Source organism: Neovison vison, chromosome 11 (genome assembly GCF_020171115.1).
Source record: "Neovison vison isolate M4711 chromosome 11, ASM_NN_V1, whole genome shotgun sequence".
Classification (NCBI taxonomy): domain Eukaryota; kingdom Metazoa; phylum Chordata; class Mammalia; order Carnivora; family Mustelidae; genus Neogale; species Neogale vison.
This window is the reverse complement of record NC_058101.1, coordinates 71,137,277-71,155,342: the sequence shown is the minus strand read 5'-3', so window position 1 is coordinate 71,155,342 and position 18,066 is coordinate 71,137,277. Positions and strand designations below refer to the sequence as shown.

The window sequence follows — 18,066 nt, the reverse complement described above, 5'->3', positions numbered from 1 at the left end:
AAAAATATTTTATTTTGATATATTTAAACTTATTTAATTTTAACTATATATAAAAATTCAAATACCTTAACAGTAAATTTCAATTAGGGAGAAGGATTAGGGTTATATGAAAATCCCACTTGGGGAACGTTTCCAACCATACGTTGGCATCCTCCCCTAGATTCTAGAAGTTTTGGGGTGACTGTCATATTTCTTTCCTGCTGATAAACTCCTACCCACCCCCCAAAATAAAAGAAAACCCAAAAGGAAATGGAATTTGCCTTTGGCTTCCCACTCACTCCAGACCATATTCTGGCTGTTGATCCCTTCATGATTATTCACAATATATATACACTTTTTTTTTTTTTTAGAGAAGGAGAGAGAGGGAGACAGAGAGAAGGGTGGGGGTAAAGAGGGAGGGGGAGATAAAGAACCTTAAGTAGATTCCACACCCCCAGTGTAGAGCCTAACACAGGGCTTGATCTCACAACCTGGAGATCATGACCTAAGCCGAAATCAAGAGTCAGACGTTTAACCCACTGAGCCACCCAGGTGCCCCAATTCACGACATATCTTTCTGATTTCATTAATTAAATTAAAACAGCACTTGTGAAAGTTAGAATGGATTCTGAATATCATAATTCTGTTGTTAAAGAAAAATTATAATTGGGAGCCCCATCATCAATTTCCGTATCACGAGGTTCCAATTCATAGCACTATGCTTCCTTTGGTACAGAGGAGATCAGGAAAATATTTATTTCGCAAGAAAACATGTTTTCAAGGAGAAAGGCTACACTTTTTCCACTGTTTGCTGTTTAAACCCAGAAAGGTTTGGGCAGCCTGACCTCGCAGGGCTAGGCCAGGCAGGTAGGAGCCAGTGCATCCCAGCGGCCCTCTCATCTCCACACACACCTCATTCAAAAGCAAGCGGCCCAGGGACTCACCGGCAGGGCAAGATCCGCACAATGTCATTGGGCTTGTACCCTTCGATGCAAACTGCACAGTTATCAAAATCGGGCTCTGTTTCCTGCAATGGAGAAAATACAGATGAGTTGACTCGTGTAGCTTCAACTCCTGTGTGAAGAGGCAAATAAGCAAGGGGAGCTTGCCTGGAGACAGGCTTTCGATCGTCTGTGTGCCAGTTTTCTCAAACAGTAATTGACTGTCTATTGGCTCAGTTTCCATTCCTTCCAACCTCTACTTTTTGTTTCTGGGTTCTACTGTAAGTGCTTTTGTGAGGGAATAATTTTTTAATGCATTGTTACTATAAAATAAAATGCTCTTTATTATGAGTGTGAGAGAGCAATTTTTAAGTATACCATTAGTAGGAATGTTATTTATTGTAATTAGAAGTGACATCCAAATCTCAAGGCTGAGAAACACTATTTATGGAGAAGTGTCTGAATGTTACTTAATCTATCAGTTCCTTGGGAATCTTATGTGTATACAACTCTAGAACCATGGTTTTAACTTTTTATTCAAGTATATACATCTCTCTTTATTCGAGTATATACATCTCTCTTTCAATTCCCCACTTCATATTCTGTTGAGGGGAAAAAAGTAATGCAAAACATACTTTAAATTTAGTAATGCTTTTAAATGAATTTCATCTTAGGAAGCTCAGTAGTATTTTTTATATAGTTGAAAAATAGCAGCGCATAGTGAGATAAATCAAGTATTCAGACTAGAGATGGCACCTGGTTATACATGCACACTTGTGACTCCCTTACAAATGTCCCAATGAGCCCCAAATACATGTACCACAATCCACTACTCTAAAATTTCTTCTGGGGAGAAGAATGACCTTTAGAGGTCTGCAGGCCTTGGATTGCATTGTTTCCTTGTTCCTTCATAAGATGCACTTCTGCTTCTGATATGGTTAGGGCATCATTGTTTACAAAAGCTGAGATATGGAAACAGCTTATGTGTCCACTGATAGATGAATGGATAAGGAAGATGTGATATATATACATTTAATGGAATTATACACACACACACACAGAAACTATAATATATACATAGTGTATATGAGATATATATATATATCTCATATATATATATATATGATGGAATATTACTCAGCCACAAAAAAGAGAATGAAACCTTGACATTTGTAATAGCATAGATAGATCTAGAAGGTATAATGCCAGTCAGAGGAAGACAAATACCATCTGATTTCACTCATATGTGGAATTTCAGAAACAAAACCAATAAACTCAGGGGAAAAAAAGGAAACAAATAAAAAATTCAGACTCTTAATTACAGACAGCTGGTGCTTGCCAGAGGGGAAATGGGTGGGGAGGTGGGCGAAATATATAAAGGAGATTAGGAATACACCTATTTTTTTTAAAAGATTTTATTTATTTATTTGACAGAGAGAGATTACAAGTAGGCAGAGAGGCAGGCAGAGAGAGAGAGGAGGAAGCAGGCTCCCTGCTGAGCAGAGAGCCCGATGTGGGACTCGATCCCAGGACCCTGAGATCATGACCTGAGCCGAAGGCAGCGGCTTAACCCACTGAGCCACCCAGGCGCCCGGAATACACCTATCTTGATGAGCACTGAGAAATGTATAGACTGGTTGAGTGATTATGTTGTACACCTGGAACTAATATAACACCGTATGTTAATTATACCAGAATTAAAAAAAAGATAGGTTTTGCTCTTGGCTTTATGTCCTCATTCTACAGCAAGGGAGGCTGCTGTAATGACTGTGGGGTTGTGGATGCTAGATTTCAGAGGGACTGAATATGCTTTCTGTATTTACTGCAGATATCAATGGAGGACATCCCTCAGCATATAACACTTTCCTCCTTGCAAGGATTTATGGAAAAATTTTCTCAAATTGTAATACCAGGAATAACCATCTCGTTTTCATCTTGTGGACACTGCAATAAGGTAATTAGATATTGTTTGAACATTTCTTCCTTCCTTGCATTGGCTGATAGAAAGCCCCAACCTAAGTTTGGGATCCATTTTTGTTACACATTTCAAGTAATGTATTTGTCTAAAAAATTTATTCTAGCTTCATCTATTTTTCCTATACTTTTCATTTTCTTACACTTTGTTTCCAACTGCTTTGTTGTCCTACTGCATGCATTTTATAAATTGTTTTAAATTATATCTAATATAGATGGGTATAATTACAGACATAGGAGAGCTATTTTCATGGATACCCCTTTTCCCATCCTTCCATCTCTTCTACCCTGGCTGCCAGAAAAGTCAGGGACTTTTTTGACTAGTCCCTCACCATAAAGAAAAGAGTCTGCTGTTACCTTATCACCCTTCTTGATGGTTCTGACTTGGAGCTTGCTGATCGCTTTCTTTGCCGCATCTCCCAGTCGGCGCTAAAAAAAAACCAAAAGCCGCTTGTTAGCAATACAGATGAGTAATTTTTGACTTTGTTGCTGATGGCGTTTACTAAACCAGGGCAGCTATCTCTGAAATCACGCACACGTGGCGTGAATGTTAAGGACAATGGCTGGAAGAGATGGGGCACTGACGTCTGTGCAAGACCTCTAAAAGACAGGTCTTTTAAGCACTGTCATCGAGAGAAGCTCTTCATGCCCAATGTTAAGCAAGTGGCAAACGGCGTGGAAAAATCCCACCCTACAGTGACTCCAGCATGCGGTACATTTATGCAGACTGGAACATGCACGCAAGTTTAGTAATTTGCCACTCTAGCCACTTCATCTGTGTCCAGGAGATAGCCAATCTGGACCCTTGGAATAAACCTCATGTCCTCTTTTTCACAGTCAGGATTTACTGCGCGTGTATTTCTTTCTATTTGCAATTTAAGGACTTTCCTTTGCTTATAGAGACCCAGCATAGGTTTATGTATTTCATCTGTACAGTCCTAGTCCATCACATTCTTGCATGCTAATGTCACCTCCTCTAGAGAGGTTTAAGTGTGGGTGTGCCTAGAGGAAGATACATAAAACATACATGTTCAGCTTAGCAAATAATTATAAAGCGAACACCTGTGTAACCCCTAAGGTCGACTAATGTCAACCAATATATTAGCACTCCCTAAAAAAAAATTTTTTTTTGATAGAGAAAGTTGCTATCCTGATGAGCCCTGCAGTCCTGCGATGAGAGGCCAGTCAGGAAGAAGGCGGGTGGAGGGTGGTGAATTCAGTTCTAATCTGTCCAGATCTGCTGGTGTGCTTGTTAGTTTCCCACATGTAACATCTCCTTCTTAGCTTTGTGTACTATGACCCTATAACCGATGTGTATTGGCATCCGTGAAACATTTGAAGGCTATGATAAACGAGACAAACATTCAAATGGAATCATCACTTGCTTTCACTAATTTGGCTCCTTTCAGAAACAACACTCAAGTTTCTTTCTTTTCTCTTAAGTTGTGAACATATACTAGTGAATGGTTAACATATCCTACGCACCACGCTAAAACTTTATATGCAGTATCACCTTTATTCTCACAACAACCCTGTGAGGAAAAAAAAAATACTGTTTTACAGAACGAACGGAGACATAAAGAGCTTATGTAAGTTGCTTATCATGATCAGTGAATGGTCAGTCAGAATCTGAATAAAATGAAGTCTGACTTGAAAGCTAGAGCTAAACCACCACTCTTACTACTCAATAAAGCACCCCAGTCACCCACCCAGCCAACGTCTACCCAGTCAGCCAGCCAGCAATCAGCTGACATTCGGCCAACCAGCCAACCAACCAACATCTAACAAGCTAGCCAGCGAACCTACCAATTACTGAGCAGCCAACTAATATCTGGCCAGCCAGTTAACCAGTCAACCAGCCATTCAGCCAGCCAGCCAAGCAACTAACCAACCAAGATCTATTAAGTATTTATCATACAACAGTTAAGCATACAACAGTTAAAGTAAGTAAGTTGAAGAGAGGTGTTCTCCTTGTTAATTCATTTTCTCTTTGATATTTTATCCTTAGTTTCAAAAATGATTACTGGCCATTTTCACAGAAAAGTAAGTTTGGTTGTTACCTAAAAAGGAGACCTACATAAACTCGAGCTTATGCAGAAGTCCACAAGTAGCTATCAAACTAAGATTGCAGGAAAAAGAGGGAGTCTATAATGATAAATACCATCATGGCGGGTGGACATTGCGTGAGAGGGAAAAACACCGAGAAGAAACTAAAAAAAAAAAAAGAATGGAACTCTCTGTCCTCTCCTCTTCCTCTAATTACTGTGTGATCATCCTCTGATCTCAACTCTGGCCACTTCTTCAAGGAGCTCTCTTCCCCCGTGTCTCCCAAGAGAGACAATCCTTCTAAGTCTATACCTTATGGAACCTGGTCGCTCTGCTTCATAGCACTGTCACAAAATTCACAATTTGACCTTTGTTTTTATGATCAATCCCCGTTAAATTTCCTTCATGTAAACTCCCGGAGGGCCAGATTGTGTTTGGTTTTGCTTCCCATTGTGTCCCAGCACCTGGAATAAAGCTGCCTTTGATAACTAACCATCATTCCGTGCATATTTTGGATCACTCGTTTTGTCCCAGGCATAGCTCGGGGTTCTGGAAAGAAGGGTAGTGGAAGGGGGCACCTGGCTGGCTCAGTCCGTAGACATGCAACTCTGGATCTCAGAGGTGTGACTCTGAGCCCATGCTGGGGATGGAGAACACTTAACACGTTCTTTTTAAAAAATCTTTTTTAAAAAACGGTAGTGAAAAACACACACATAAATTCCTGTTCTTTTTGGCTTACGATCTGGTGGCAATGCCATAAATCACTGGTAAGTGAATAAAATTTTAAACCAAAAGATTTTTTTTTTTTTTAAACATGGAAAACCACCTGTGAGGTTAAGCCAGTTAACGGAAAAATTAATGGACAAATTGTAAGCAATATATGTGGGGAGATAAGAAAGCTGTGAGCTTGGCCTTGGCAAAATCAGTCCGTCTCAACCAAGAGTCGCTTTTCATTGAAGAAGCCTGGAGCAGGAATTGAAGGGAATAGAGAAAGAGCTACCAGGAGTAAGTTACCAGGAATTAAGTACAACAGACCTGCAGAACATTATGTTTAGAATGTGAAATCTGGACCCAAATAAACACGTTGATTGTTTATCATGAAGAGCTCAGATATTTTTGCAATTGTGTTAATTTGTTTTTAAGATTTTATTTATTTAATGGAAAGAGAGAGAGAGAGCACAGGCAGGGGGAGCATCAGGCAGAGGGAGAGGGAGAAGCAGGCTCTCCTCTGAGCAGGGAGCCTGATGTGGGGCTCGATCCTAGGTCTCTGGGATTATGATCTGAGCCGAAGGCAGACACTTAAGCTAAGCAGAGCAAATAAGTGGCAAATATTATTTTTAAACAACGGTCACAGAGTATACTCAAAGGAAGACCAACATTTCTTAAGGAAGTGAACCAGAAATTATTTTGTCAAAGTTTAATTTTACCTAAAACAATTCTTTTAAAAATTTTTCATAAATTTTTATTGAAATTCAAAGCATAATGGAGTACAGATTTTTTTTTTAAACTAATGAAGAGAATGGAATTATTTTTGGTGGGAATAACATTTCCTTTAGCTGGGGTTCAGAGTTAGTGTTTCCTATCATCAGAATCACTTGCTGATCTGTACTATACTGATTACATTGTTTTCTATGCATAATTCTGTGTGATAGCTATTACAAGGGGAAAATAATGAAACATAAGGCATAACCTCTGTTCTCAGGGAATTTGCAATTTATTTGTAAGATTGCTATTGTGGTGAGAGAGCTACCTTGATAAGTATTGTATAGTATTACTGCTTTAGGAGAGACATGAAATAGTTTAAAACTGCCTAAAATAATTTTTAAAGACAAATAGTTCTGAAGGATACAGATAAAAAAGTGAAGCCAGGCACGTCCTTAATTTTATTTGAAAATTGGTAGAGTGGCTTATACTAACTTATACTTTCAATATTCATTTTTTCTTTCATGTGACTGTCTCTTAGTATTCTGTTACTTCATTATGTAACAGCTATTTCTTTTGAAACAACCCAAGAGAAATGTCACTTTTTAAAAAATGTTTTTATTTTAATCACCTGGTGCTCACCATAGCAAGCGCACGCTTTAATTTCTATCACCCATTTTACCCATTCCCTTACCCACCTCCCCTCTGATAACCATCTGTTGGTTCTCTCTTTTTTTCCCCTTTGCTTGTTTGTTTAAGTTCCACATATGAGTGAAATCGTATGGTATTTGTCTTTATCTGACTGCTTTATTTCACTGAGCCCAATACTCTCCAGCTCCATCAATGTTGTTGCAAATGGCAAGATTTCCTTTTTTATGACTAAATAATATTCCATTGAATCTATAGGCTATGTTTCTCCATCTATTCACCCATCCCTGGACACTAGGACTGCTTCTGTATCTTGGCTACTGGAGCTAATGCTACTATGAACACAGGGTGCATGCATCCCTTTGAATTAGTGTTTTTTTTTTTTTTTTTTAAAGATTTTATTTATTTATTTGAGAGAGAGAGACAGTGAGAGAGAGCATGAGCGAGGAGAAGGTCAGAGAGCGAAGCAGACCCCCCATGGAGCTGGGAGCCTGATGTGGGACTCGATCCCGGGACTCCAGGATCACGCCCTGAGCCGAAGGCAGTCGTCCAACCAACTGAGCCACCCAGGCGTCCCTGTTTTGCATTCTTTGCTGAAATACCTAGCAATGTGATTACTGGATCATAGGGTAGTTCTATTTTTAACTTTTTGTAAAACCTCCATACTGTTTTCCCCAGGGGCTGCACCAAGTTTGCATTCCCAGCAACACTGCAAGAGGGTTCCTTTCTTCCCACATCCTCACCAACATCTGTTGTTTCTTGTGTTTTTTATTATAGACATTCCAACAGATGTGAGGTAGTATCTCACTGCAGTTTTGATTTGCATTTCCCTGATGGTCAGTGATGATGAGCATCTTTTCATGTGTCTGGTGGCCATCTGAATGCCTTCTTTAGAGAATGTCTGTTCATGTTTCCTGCCCATTTTTAAACTGAAATTTTTTTTGGGGGGGGTGTTGAGTTTTATAAGTTCTTTATATGTTTTAGATACTAACCCTTTATCAGCTATGTCATTTGCAAGAATCTTCTCCCATTCTATAGGCTGCCTTTTAGTTCATTGACTGTTTCCTTTGTTGTGCAAAAGCTTTTTATTTTCATGTAGTTCCAATAGTGCATTTTTGCTTCTTGCTTCCCTTGCCTCAGGGGACATATCTAGAGAAAAGTTGGCCAAGGCTGATGTCAGAGAGGTTATTGCCTGTGCTCTCTTCTAGATTTTTATGTTTTTCAGGTCTCACATTAGGTCTTTAATTCATCTTATCTTCATGTATGGTATTAGAAAGTGGTCCAGTTTCATTCTTTTGCATGTTGCTGCCCAGTTCTCTCGACACCGTTTGAAGAGACTGGGTCTTTTTCTCATTGGATATTCTTTCTTGCCTTGTCAAAAATTATCGTCCATATAATTGTGGGGGGTTTATTTCTGGATTTTCTGTTCGATTCCATTGGTCTGTATATCTATTTTGTGCCAGTAACATACTGTTTTGATTGTTACAGCTTTGTAATATAAATAGAAGCCTGGAATTGTGATACCTCCAGCTTTGCTTTTCTTTTTTTCAGGTTGCTTTGGTTATTCCACAAAAATTTTAGGATTGTTTTTGTTCTAGCTCTGTGAAAAATGCTGGTTGTGCTTTGATAAGGATTGCAATAAATGTGGATTGCTTTGGGTAATATAGACATTTTCACAATATTTGTTTGTCCAATCAATGAGCATGGAATGCCTTTCCATTTCTTTGTGTCATCTTCAGTTTCCTTCATCAGTGTTTCATAGTTTTGAGAGTACAGGTCTTTCACTTCTTTGGTTAGGTTTATTCTTTGTTATCGTATTATTTTTGGTGCAATTGTAAAACGGGACTATTTCCTTAATTTCTCTTTCTGTTGCTTCATTATTGCTCTACAGAATGTAACAGATTTCTATAGATTGATTTTATATCTTGTGACTTTCCCGAATTCATTTCTCAGTCCTAGCAGTTTTTTGGTGGAGTCTTTTGGCTTTTCTACATATAGTATCATATCATCTGCAAATAGTCAAAGTTTTTCTTTCTTACTGATTTGGAAGCCTTTTATTTCTTTTTGCTGTATGATTGCTGTGCTAGGACTTCTAGAACTATGTTGAATGAAAGTGGTGACATAGACATTGCTGTCTTGTTTCTGACCTTAGAGGAAAGACTCTCAGTTTCTCCCCATTAAGGATGATGTTAGTTGTGTGTTTTTCAAATATGGCCTTTATTATATTGAGGTATGTTCCCTCTAAACCTACTTCGTTAGGGTTTTTATCATGAATGGATTTTGTACTTTGTCAAATACTTCTGCTTATTGAAATGATCATATGATTCTTATTCTTTCACCTATTGATATTGATTTGTGAATACTGAATCACCCTTTCATCCTGAGAATAAATCCCACTTGATCATGGGGGATCATTTTTTAAATGTATTGTTGGATTCAGTTTGCTAGTATTTTGTTGAAGATTTTTGCGTATATGTTCATCAGAGATATTTGCTTGTAGTTCTCTCTCTCTCTCTCTCCTTTTTTTTTTTTTTTTTTTTTTCCCGGTATCTTTATCTGGTTTTGGTATCAGGGTAATGCTGACTTCAGAAAATGAATTTGAAAGTTCTGCCTTTTCTGGTTTTGTTTTGGCAGCAGTTTGAGAAGGATAGGTATTAACTTATCTTTAAATGTTTGGTAGAATTTAGATGTGAAGCCATCTGGTCCTGGACTTTTATTTTTTGGGAAGTTTTTTGATTACAGTTTCAATTTCTTTGTTGATAATTGTTTTGTTCAATTTTCTATTTCTTCCTGCCTCATTTTTGGTAGGCTAAATCATGTCCAATTTGTTGGCATATAGTTTTTCAAAACATTCTCTCATAAATGTTTGTATTTCTGTGGTGTTTGTTGTTATTTCCCCTCTCATTTGTGATTTTTTTAGTTGAACCCTTTCTCTTTTTTTCCTGGTAAGTCTCACTAAAGGTTCATCGATTTTATTGATATTTTCAAAGCACAAGCTCCAGGTTTCACTGATCTCTTCTATTGTTTTTCTAGTTTTTATATTACTTATCTCTGTCCTAATCTTTATTATTTCCTTCCTTCCGGCTTTAGGTATTGTTTTTCTTTCTTCTTCCTTCTTAAAAAGATTTATTATAGAGAGAGAATGAGATACCCCAAGTGAGGGAAGGGGCAGAGGGAGAGAATTTTCACTCAGCAGCCTGCTGAGTGCAGAGCCCAATGTGGGGCTTGATCTCACGACCCATGAGATCATGACCTGAGCCAAAATTAAGAGTCAGATGCTTAACCAACTGAGCCACACAGGTGCCCTGTTTCTCTTTTTCTAGCTCCTTTAGGTACAAGATTAGGTTGTTTGAGATTTTTCTTGCTTCTCCTTCCCTCTTATAACTGCTTTTGCTGTGTCTGGAAGACTTTGAACTATTGTCTTCATTTTCATTTGTTTCCAATATACTTTTTATTTTGTCTTTTATTTCCTGGTTGATCCATTCATTATTTAGCAGCATTTAATTAACTTCCATGTATTTGTGGTCTTTCCAGATTTTTTCTTATGGTTGACTTCCAGTTTCCTGGGGTTCTTGTCAGAAAAGATGCATGATATGACTTAGATTTTTCTGGATTTTTTGAAGCTTGTTTTGTGGCTTAATATGTGATCTATTCTGGAGAATGTTCCATGCACACTTGAAAAGAATGTGCATTTTGCTATTTTAGGATGGAATGTCCTGCATATATCTGTGAAATTCATCTGTTCCAGTGTGTTATTCAAAGCCATTGTTTCCATGTTGATTTTTTGTTTCGATGATCTGTCCATTGATATAAGTGGGGTTTTAAAGTCCCCTACAATTATGACATTATTACTGATTAGTTCCTTTATGTTTTTTAGTAACTGCTTTATGTATTGGGTGCTCCTGTGTTGAGTGCACAAATATTTCAGTTGTTTTATCTTCTTGTTGGATTGTCCCATTTATTATTATATAGTGTCCATCTTTGTCTCTTGTTACAGTCTTTTAAGTCTATTTTGTCTAATACAAGTATTGCTACTCCAGTTTTTTATGGACATCCATTTGCATGATAAATGTTTCTCCATCCCCTCACTTTCAATCTGCAGGTGTCTTTGGGTCTGAAATGAGTCTCTTGTAGGAAGCATATAGATAGGTCTTGTTTTTTTTTTAATACATTTTATATCTATGTCTTTTGATTGGAGCGCTTAGTCCAATTACATTCAAAGTAATTATTGATAGATATGTATTTATTGCCATTTTATTACTTGTTTTGTGGTTGTTTCTGAAGTTTTTCTCTGATCCTTTTTTGCCTTTCATGGTTTTCTGGTTTTCTTTAGTGATGTATTTGGATTCCTTTCCCTTCTTATTTGCATATTTATTAGCTTTGATTTGTGGTTACCGTTAGGTTTGTATAGAACATCCTCTGCACAAGGCGGTCTATATTAAATTTGATGGATGTTTACGTTTGAACCCATTCTTTACTCTTCTCCTCCCCATGTTTTAGATATATGGTGTCATATTTTACACCCTTTTGTTTTGTGAGTTCTTTGACTGATTTGTTTACAGAGATATTCATTTTTAGTGCTTCTTTGTTTCCTACCTTCATACTGTCATTTTGGGTCTTTCTTTTCTGCTCGAAAAGCCCCCTTTAATATATATATATATATATTTAAAGATTTCATTTATTTGACAGAGAGACAGTGAGAGGGGGAATACAAGCAGGGGGAAGGAAAGGGAGAAGCAGGTTTCCTGCTGAGCAGGGAGACCAGTGCAGGATCGATCCCAGGACTCTGGGATTATGACCTGAGCCGAAGACAGACGCTTAGCAACTGAGCCACCCAGGGGCCCTTAATGTTTCTTGCAGAGGTGATTTTGTCATCATGATTTGCCTTTAGTTCTTGTTTGTCTGGGAAACTCTTTATCTTTCTATTCTGAATGATAGACTTGCTGAATAGAATATTCTTGGCTGTAGGTTTTTTGCATTCAAACACTTTGAATATATCATGCCACTCATTTCTGGCTTGGAAAGTTTCTGCTGAAAAATACCTCAATAGCCTTATAGGACTTCCTTTGTACGTAACTGTCATCTTTTCTCTTTCTGTTTTTAATATTTTTTCTTCACCACTATATGTTGCCATTTTAATTACTGTGTGTCTTGGTGTGGACCTCCTTGGGTTGATTTTGTTAGGAGATCTCTGTTTCCTTCCCCAGATTAGGGAAGTCTTTAGCTGTTAGCTATTATTTATTCATAAATTCTCTGCCCCCTTCTCTCTCTCTCCTTTTTCTGGTATTCCTGTAATAAGAATGTTATTACATTTGATGAAATCACTGAGTTCCCTAAATCTATTTTTGTTTTGTATAATTCTTTTTTCTCTCTTTTGTTCAGCTTGATTACTATTATTATTTTATTTATTTTATATATATTATATATATTTTATATATTTTTATTTATTTATATTATTATTTTGTCTTTTAGGTCATTAATTTGTTCCCCTGCTTCTTCCAGCGTGCTGTTCATTCCATCAGGCATGTTTCTCATTTTGTTTATTGAGCCCTTTATCTCTGCTATTTTTTATCTCTGTATTAATGGTCTCCTTGATGTCCTCCACTCTTTGCTCAAGTCCAGTGAGTGTCCTTATGATCACTGCTTTAAATTCTCCATCAGGCATGTTACTTATATCCATTTTACTAGATCTCCAGCTATGGCCTTGTCCTTTTCTAACATTTGGGACAAATTCTTCTGTTTTCCCATTTTATCTAAGTCTTTGTGCCTTTTTCTGTGTGCTAGGAAAGTCGGCTCTGTCTCCCATTCTTGAGGGTAATAGCTTTATGAAGAAAAGGTCCTATTGTGCCCTGCAGTATGGTGTCCCATTGCCCAGGGCTTGGTGCTTCCAGGAGTGTCTCCCACGTGTGCTGTGTGTGCTCTTCTGTTAGGTTCTGATCTCTTTATCCAGTTATCCAGTTGTCTACAGTCCAGTTGTCTACAGAGGCTGTCTTTGCCTATTGTGGGCAGTGTTTGGCTCCTGGCCTGAATGTGGCACATTTTAACTTAGTGTGCTCTGGTCTGCTTGTGAAATAAGACTTGTCACCACTGCCAGAACCAAGGCCTCACAAAACTCCCACTTTAGGAGACATGGTAGGAGTTTGAAGCAGGCTTTTGGGGGAGAAGGCCTGATGCACTGGGACTGAGGCAAGCATGATTCAAAAGGGAAGTTTTGGTGCACAGAGGGGTAGGGCTTGGTGTAAGCAAGTTAGCGAACCAGTGCCTGTGCTGTGCTCTACCTGAAGGTGGCTATTATTTATGCTGGCAGCAAGGGAGGATAATGATGCCTATGAGTTCCTTTGTACCCAGAAGGGTCTCTCTCTGACCATTGCCTCTCTGGGACTTGCTCTGAGATGAGCAACTAACCTCCCCACTGTGTGCCCCAGGCCCTCCTCAGATCATTGTTTCCATTGTTTCCTATATGTCCATAGGCTGTTGGCTCTGTCTTTTCTCCAGGAGTGGCCCTAAGTCCTCCAAGCTCTCTCAGAACCAAGCATGTTGACCTTTAAAACTCCAGGCTTTAAGGCCCACTAGTTGCAAGAACTCATGAAATTCAGGCCCTCTTTCCAAGCCAATTGCTACAGGGTTTCATTTTCCCCATGAACTCCTGTATGTTATTCTGTCTCTTGCCCTTCTCCTTGACCATGGCTCCCTCCCAACCATGGTGGACTCAATCCATTTCTTTCCCAAAGCATGTCTCCACACTTCTTACCGTCTTTGATATGGCCTCTTCTCTACATACAGTTGTGGAGTTTGTTCTGCCAATCTTCAGATCGATTTCTGGGTTATTTAAGATCATCTCACAGTTGTCTAAATTTAATTGTGGGACGAGGCAAGCCTAAGGTCCTCCTACTCTGCTGCTATCTTCCTCTCCAGTCCTCTATTTAAAATAATTCTTTAGCAGATGAAATATGCCCTTCTTAAGTGTGAGCATGCAAGGTAAATTCAAATACTACTTTAAACTTAGGCCATGCATTTAACTTTACTTTTGGTTACATCTGAATAAAGATGAGGTGTCTTTAAAAAACATCCCCTTTCTCTCTTCTAAATAAAACCATTTCTATGCCCTTTTATTCCCCCCTCCATGCCATTTTAAAGGAAAATGCAAGCTGTCTTTATCTAAGGGGGAAAAAGTGTCTATTTAGGAAATGTAAAACAGGTGGACATTAAGGTGTCAGGGATTATGGCTAACAGCAGAGGTAATGGTTAAGGAATTAGACAAATTCCATTTTTTGGCATTCTGGTGGCTGAGGGCTGATGAGGTTAAGGAGTTTAGTGAAGGATAAAGTCATTTGGGAGTTCCCAAATTAGCAGAATTAACAGATGGAGAAATGCAAATAAAAAGGAAAATAATCAAGTCCTCTTCAACATCTTCAAGGTCTGTGAGGTCTTCCTCCCTGGAAGCCCCAAGATATCAAATGATTCACAAAGGCAGGAAAACATGTTTTCTATAACTATTCTGAAAAATGGCATAATGACATTCCTTTCTCTTTCTTTTTCCTGTGGAGTTCCTTGAGTCAAACCTCATTCCGTATGTTATTGAGAGACAATACACATATACCTCTTTTGAGGAAGAAAAGGATAGCATTTTGGCAGAGGCTGATGAAGGCTATGAAAATCTGCCCCACCAGTGGAGGAACAGATGCTTTTGATTCTTGGAGAATACAAAAAAATCAACCTCTGAGATATATATATATATATATGGAAAATTATGCAACCACGTAGTGCTAGATTTTTTTTTTCAGTAGGAGTTCTAGATTAACAAAATAAAGGACAGAGCACCATAAATTTTTAATGATGCTATGGCCATTTGCATGTAGTCAGACCTTGTTGGTATGTGCATATCTCTGTTTCTTTTTAGGTGACATGGAAATCACACACAGAAATATTGACCTTTGAACTAAAAAAAAAAAAAAAGTTCCACAATCGACAGCTGTCAGACTAGTATTTTTGGATTTCTAAAATATAAACTAAAGAGATAATGGGCAAAACATCAACATTCTTAATAAAATGGCCCAAACAAAGTAGTGGCTTTTATAATTGATTCTTTCTGTCTTTGTGTTTCTTACCTGTACCAAGTGTAAATGAGACCTAGGGGCCATCCTACATTTGTACAGATCTATTTCAGGCAGGGTTCCTCCCCCTTCTCCAGGGTGCTCCCATGGTTTTCTCTAACACAACTGGACCCAAATCATACAATCCATTAAAGACTGTCAGGAGTGGGACCACCTTGGTAATTAGATTCATCCACCAATGTGATTGGAACAGGTATAAGAAAATATTTATCAGGATTACTGCTTCCTTGACAACAGTGAAGATACACAGCTTTAGAGGAAAATAAATACAGAACTACTTATTAACAGAACAAAGTCCTACCTAGACACCAGCAAGGATGGTAAATGACATACTCCATTCAACCCAATACTTACAGTTATGTCCTAAATATTTAAGAAACTGAGAAAAATAAGACACTTTCTTCTTGTTCCCCTCTGTGGATAACACAGATATGTAGTGAGGTTGATAAAAGAAAAAGAAAAAGAAACAGAACAAAACAACAACAACAAAAAAAAACAAGTAGGAAGAAGGATGCCAAAGCATAGCATCAAAATCAAGTTTATGTTTTTCGATTTCATTTGACTAGATAAATCTGTATCCTATGTGTTCCTTTTACCTGACAGCTTTATTTTATAACCATGATTATTATCATTATCATTACCACAAAGTGGAAAAATAACAAATGTTTTTATGTTCTAGGTGAAAGAAAGGCACTATAAGCACAAATGTTGTTGGTCCCAGGTGTCTGGAAACTCACATGGGCCACAGGTGACTCATGCTTCCTCCCCTGCTCTCCTACATAATAATAACCCTTCCAGGCCTGACTGATATGACAGAAATCTTTGCACAGCTAGTCCAATTTTTATGACATAAGGCACCGCTCCATAAATCTAAAAAAATGGATAAAGACTTAGACTACTCTGATGGCCATGGTGACCTCATGGAGCGGTGACTTAAGGCTATTTGCATACATACAACATGAAGTAAAAACATCAGGGTTATTTTTTATGGGAGGTGTTAGAGAAGAGAAGGCAATGGTTTGGAAGTTAGAAGATCCAACCTTTGGTCTTATTTCTGTCACTAACTATGTGACTTTGGCCAGGTCACTTAAACACTGTGAGCCTTAGTTTCCCTTATTAGTAAAAGGATGTACGTAAAATAATGTCATTTTCACCTTTACCAGCTTAGGAATTTATCCATGCAGAACAGAACTTGGGATCAAAGATCCCTTCAGATCTGAATTAACAAACAAACAAACAAACAAAAACAAATCCATGGTGAATTACTTCACTGAATACGTCATGGATATAACATAGACTTTGCCTTTCTGGGCTCCTACTCTTGCCGCCCCCCCCCGCCACCTGACAAAGGGTTCCACACTTTCTCCAGATCAACATCAGGGACAATTTTGGCTCTTTTCTTTAGGGGACAGAAATATCTTTGCCTGGAGACCTTCCCCTCCCTGACACTGACAGCTTATTCCCTTCCCTTTTGCTCTCCTTGTAAAATTAAAATTTGTCAGCACTGCTCTGTGCAAGTGCAATCAAAGGGACCTGGGCCATGTATATGCAAATAACAGGAAAAGGGGATTCAAAGGGAGAAGTATAACTCTTTCAAGGAAACTTGTCTGAATGTCATTACCAGGCTTCAAATAATGTAAGACAGGTCTGGTTTCCTTGGATTAGCCTCAAAGGCAAGATTGCTTGTGAAAAACAACAGAAACCTTACTTAGTTTCTCTTATCTGTCTGTATTGGAAATAGCTGCCATCTGTTGAAGGGCATCTTGGCTCCTTCCAGTTTGGTGATTGTGGTCATTGATACTATGAATATTGGGGTACCGATAGCCTTTCTTTTCGCTATGTCTGTATCTTTGGGTTAAATACCCAGTAGTGCAATTGCAAGGTCATAGGGTAGCTCTATTTTTAATTTCTTAAGAAGATATGGTCCATATATACGATGGAATATTACACCTCCATCAGAAAGGATAAATACTTCTGTATCAACATGGATGGGACTGGAGGGGATTATGTTGAGTGAAATAAGTCAAGCGGAGAGAGTCAATTATCTTATGGTTTCACTTCCTTGTGGAGCATAAGGAATAACATGGAGGACATTAGAAGGAAAGGAAAAGTGAATTGGGGGAAATCGGAGGGGGAGACAAACCATGACAGACTGTGGACTCTGAGAAACAAACCGAGGGTTTTGGAGCGGCGGGGTGTGGGGCGTTGGGTGAGCCTGGTAGTGGGTATTAAGGAGGGCAGCTATTGCATGTAGTACTGGGTGTGGTGCATAAGCAATGGATCGCGGAACACTAAAAAAATAAAATTAAATTAAAAAAAAAAAAAGGAAATAGCCACCATCTACTGGGAGTCCTGTGGTTTCAGGCCATAGACTCAGTCCTTGTGTCCAAGATGGAATGCCCTAGTAGACAGTGAGACAGTGTGCCAGCGAATCACCAGAAGACGGGGTTACCTGCCACAGCCACAGCAAGAATGCTGCTGGCTGATTCTGCTTTGCCATCCTGTAGAGTTTCTATAGGGAGGAGAAGAATTAATACATGGCGGCAGAAGCAGCACTTCTGGGGGATGAGGGACACATGGCACCTTAACCTCCTGGTGGGGAGGGGAGACCGTCCATACTGCACAGTGGTGCTCAGGATCGGGAGTCTGTCAGGAATCCAGGCCTCCCACCTCAGAGTTCAAGAACAACTTACTCCTGGGAGCTCGTGAGATGGGTAGAATGAAGATGAATCCTTAGCATCCTCTGTGAAGCCCCCTTACACTACACAGTAGAAAGGGCTGAATCAAGCCTTACTTCTAATGCCGAAAAGGACCAATGTTCAAACAGTAAAGAGGTGAGGAGTCCTTCCATTTACTGCTGCGGTGGAGGTGGGGCTGGCAACCTTCCTGTGGCTGTCTCTTCAGTGAATCAGTACTGTGGAGGTAGTTTGGTCTTGTGGAAA

General features: G+C 38.8%; 1 protein-coding gene across 2 annotated transcripts in view; it reads right to left on the bottom strand.

The window, feature by feature from the left end:
- The window catches only part of RNF150 (ring finger protein 150), a 261,941-nt gene that overhangs the window by 78,294 nt on the left and 165,581 nt on the right, over positions 1 to 18,066 (bottom strand). For both annotated transcript variants that reach the window (XM_044268030.1, XM_044268031.1), the window contains exons 3-4: positions 3,252 to 3,323; positions 924 to 1,006 (exon numbers count right to left, since the gene is read on the bottom strand). In XM_044268030.1, the coding sequence (XP_044123965.1) occupies positions 924 to 1,006; positions 3,252 to 3,323 (155 nt within the window). The remainder of the gene's footprint in view (positions 1 to 923; positions 1,007 to 3,251; positions 3,324 to 18,066) is intronic.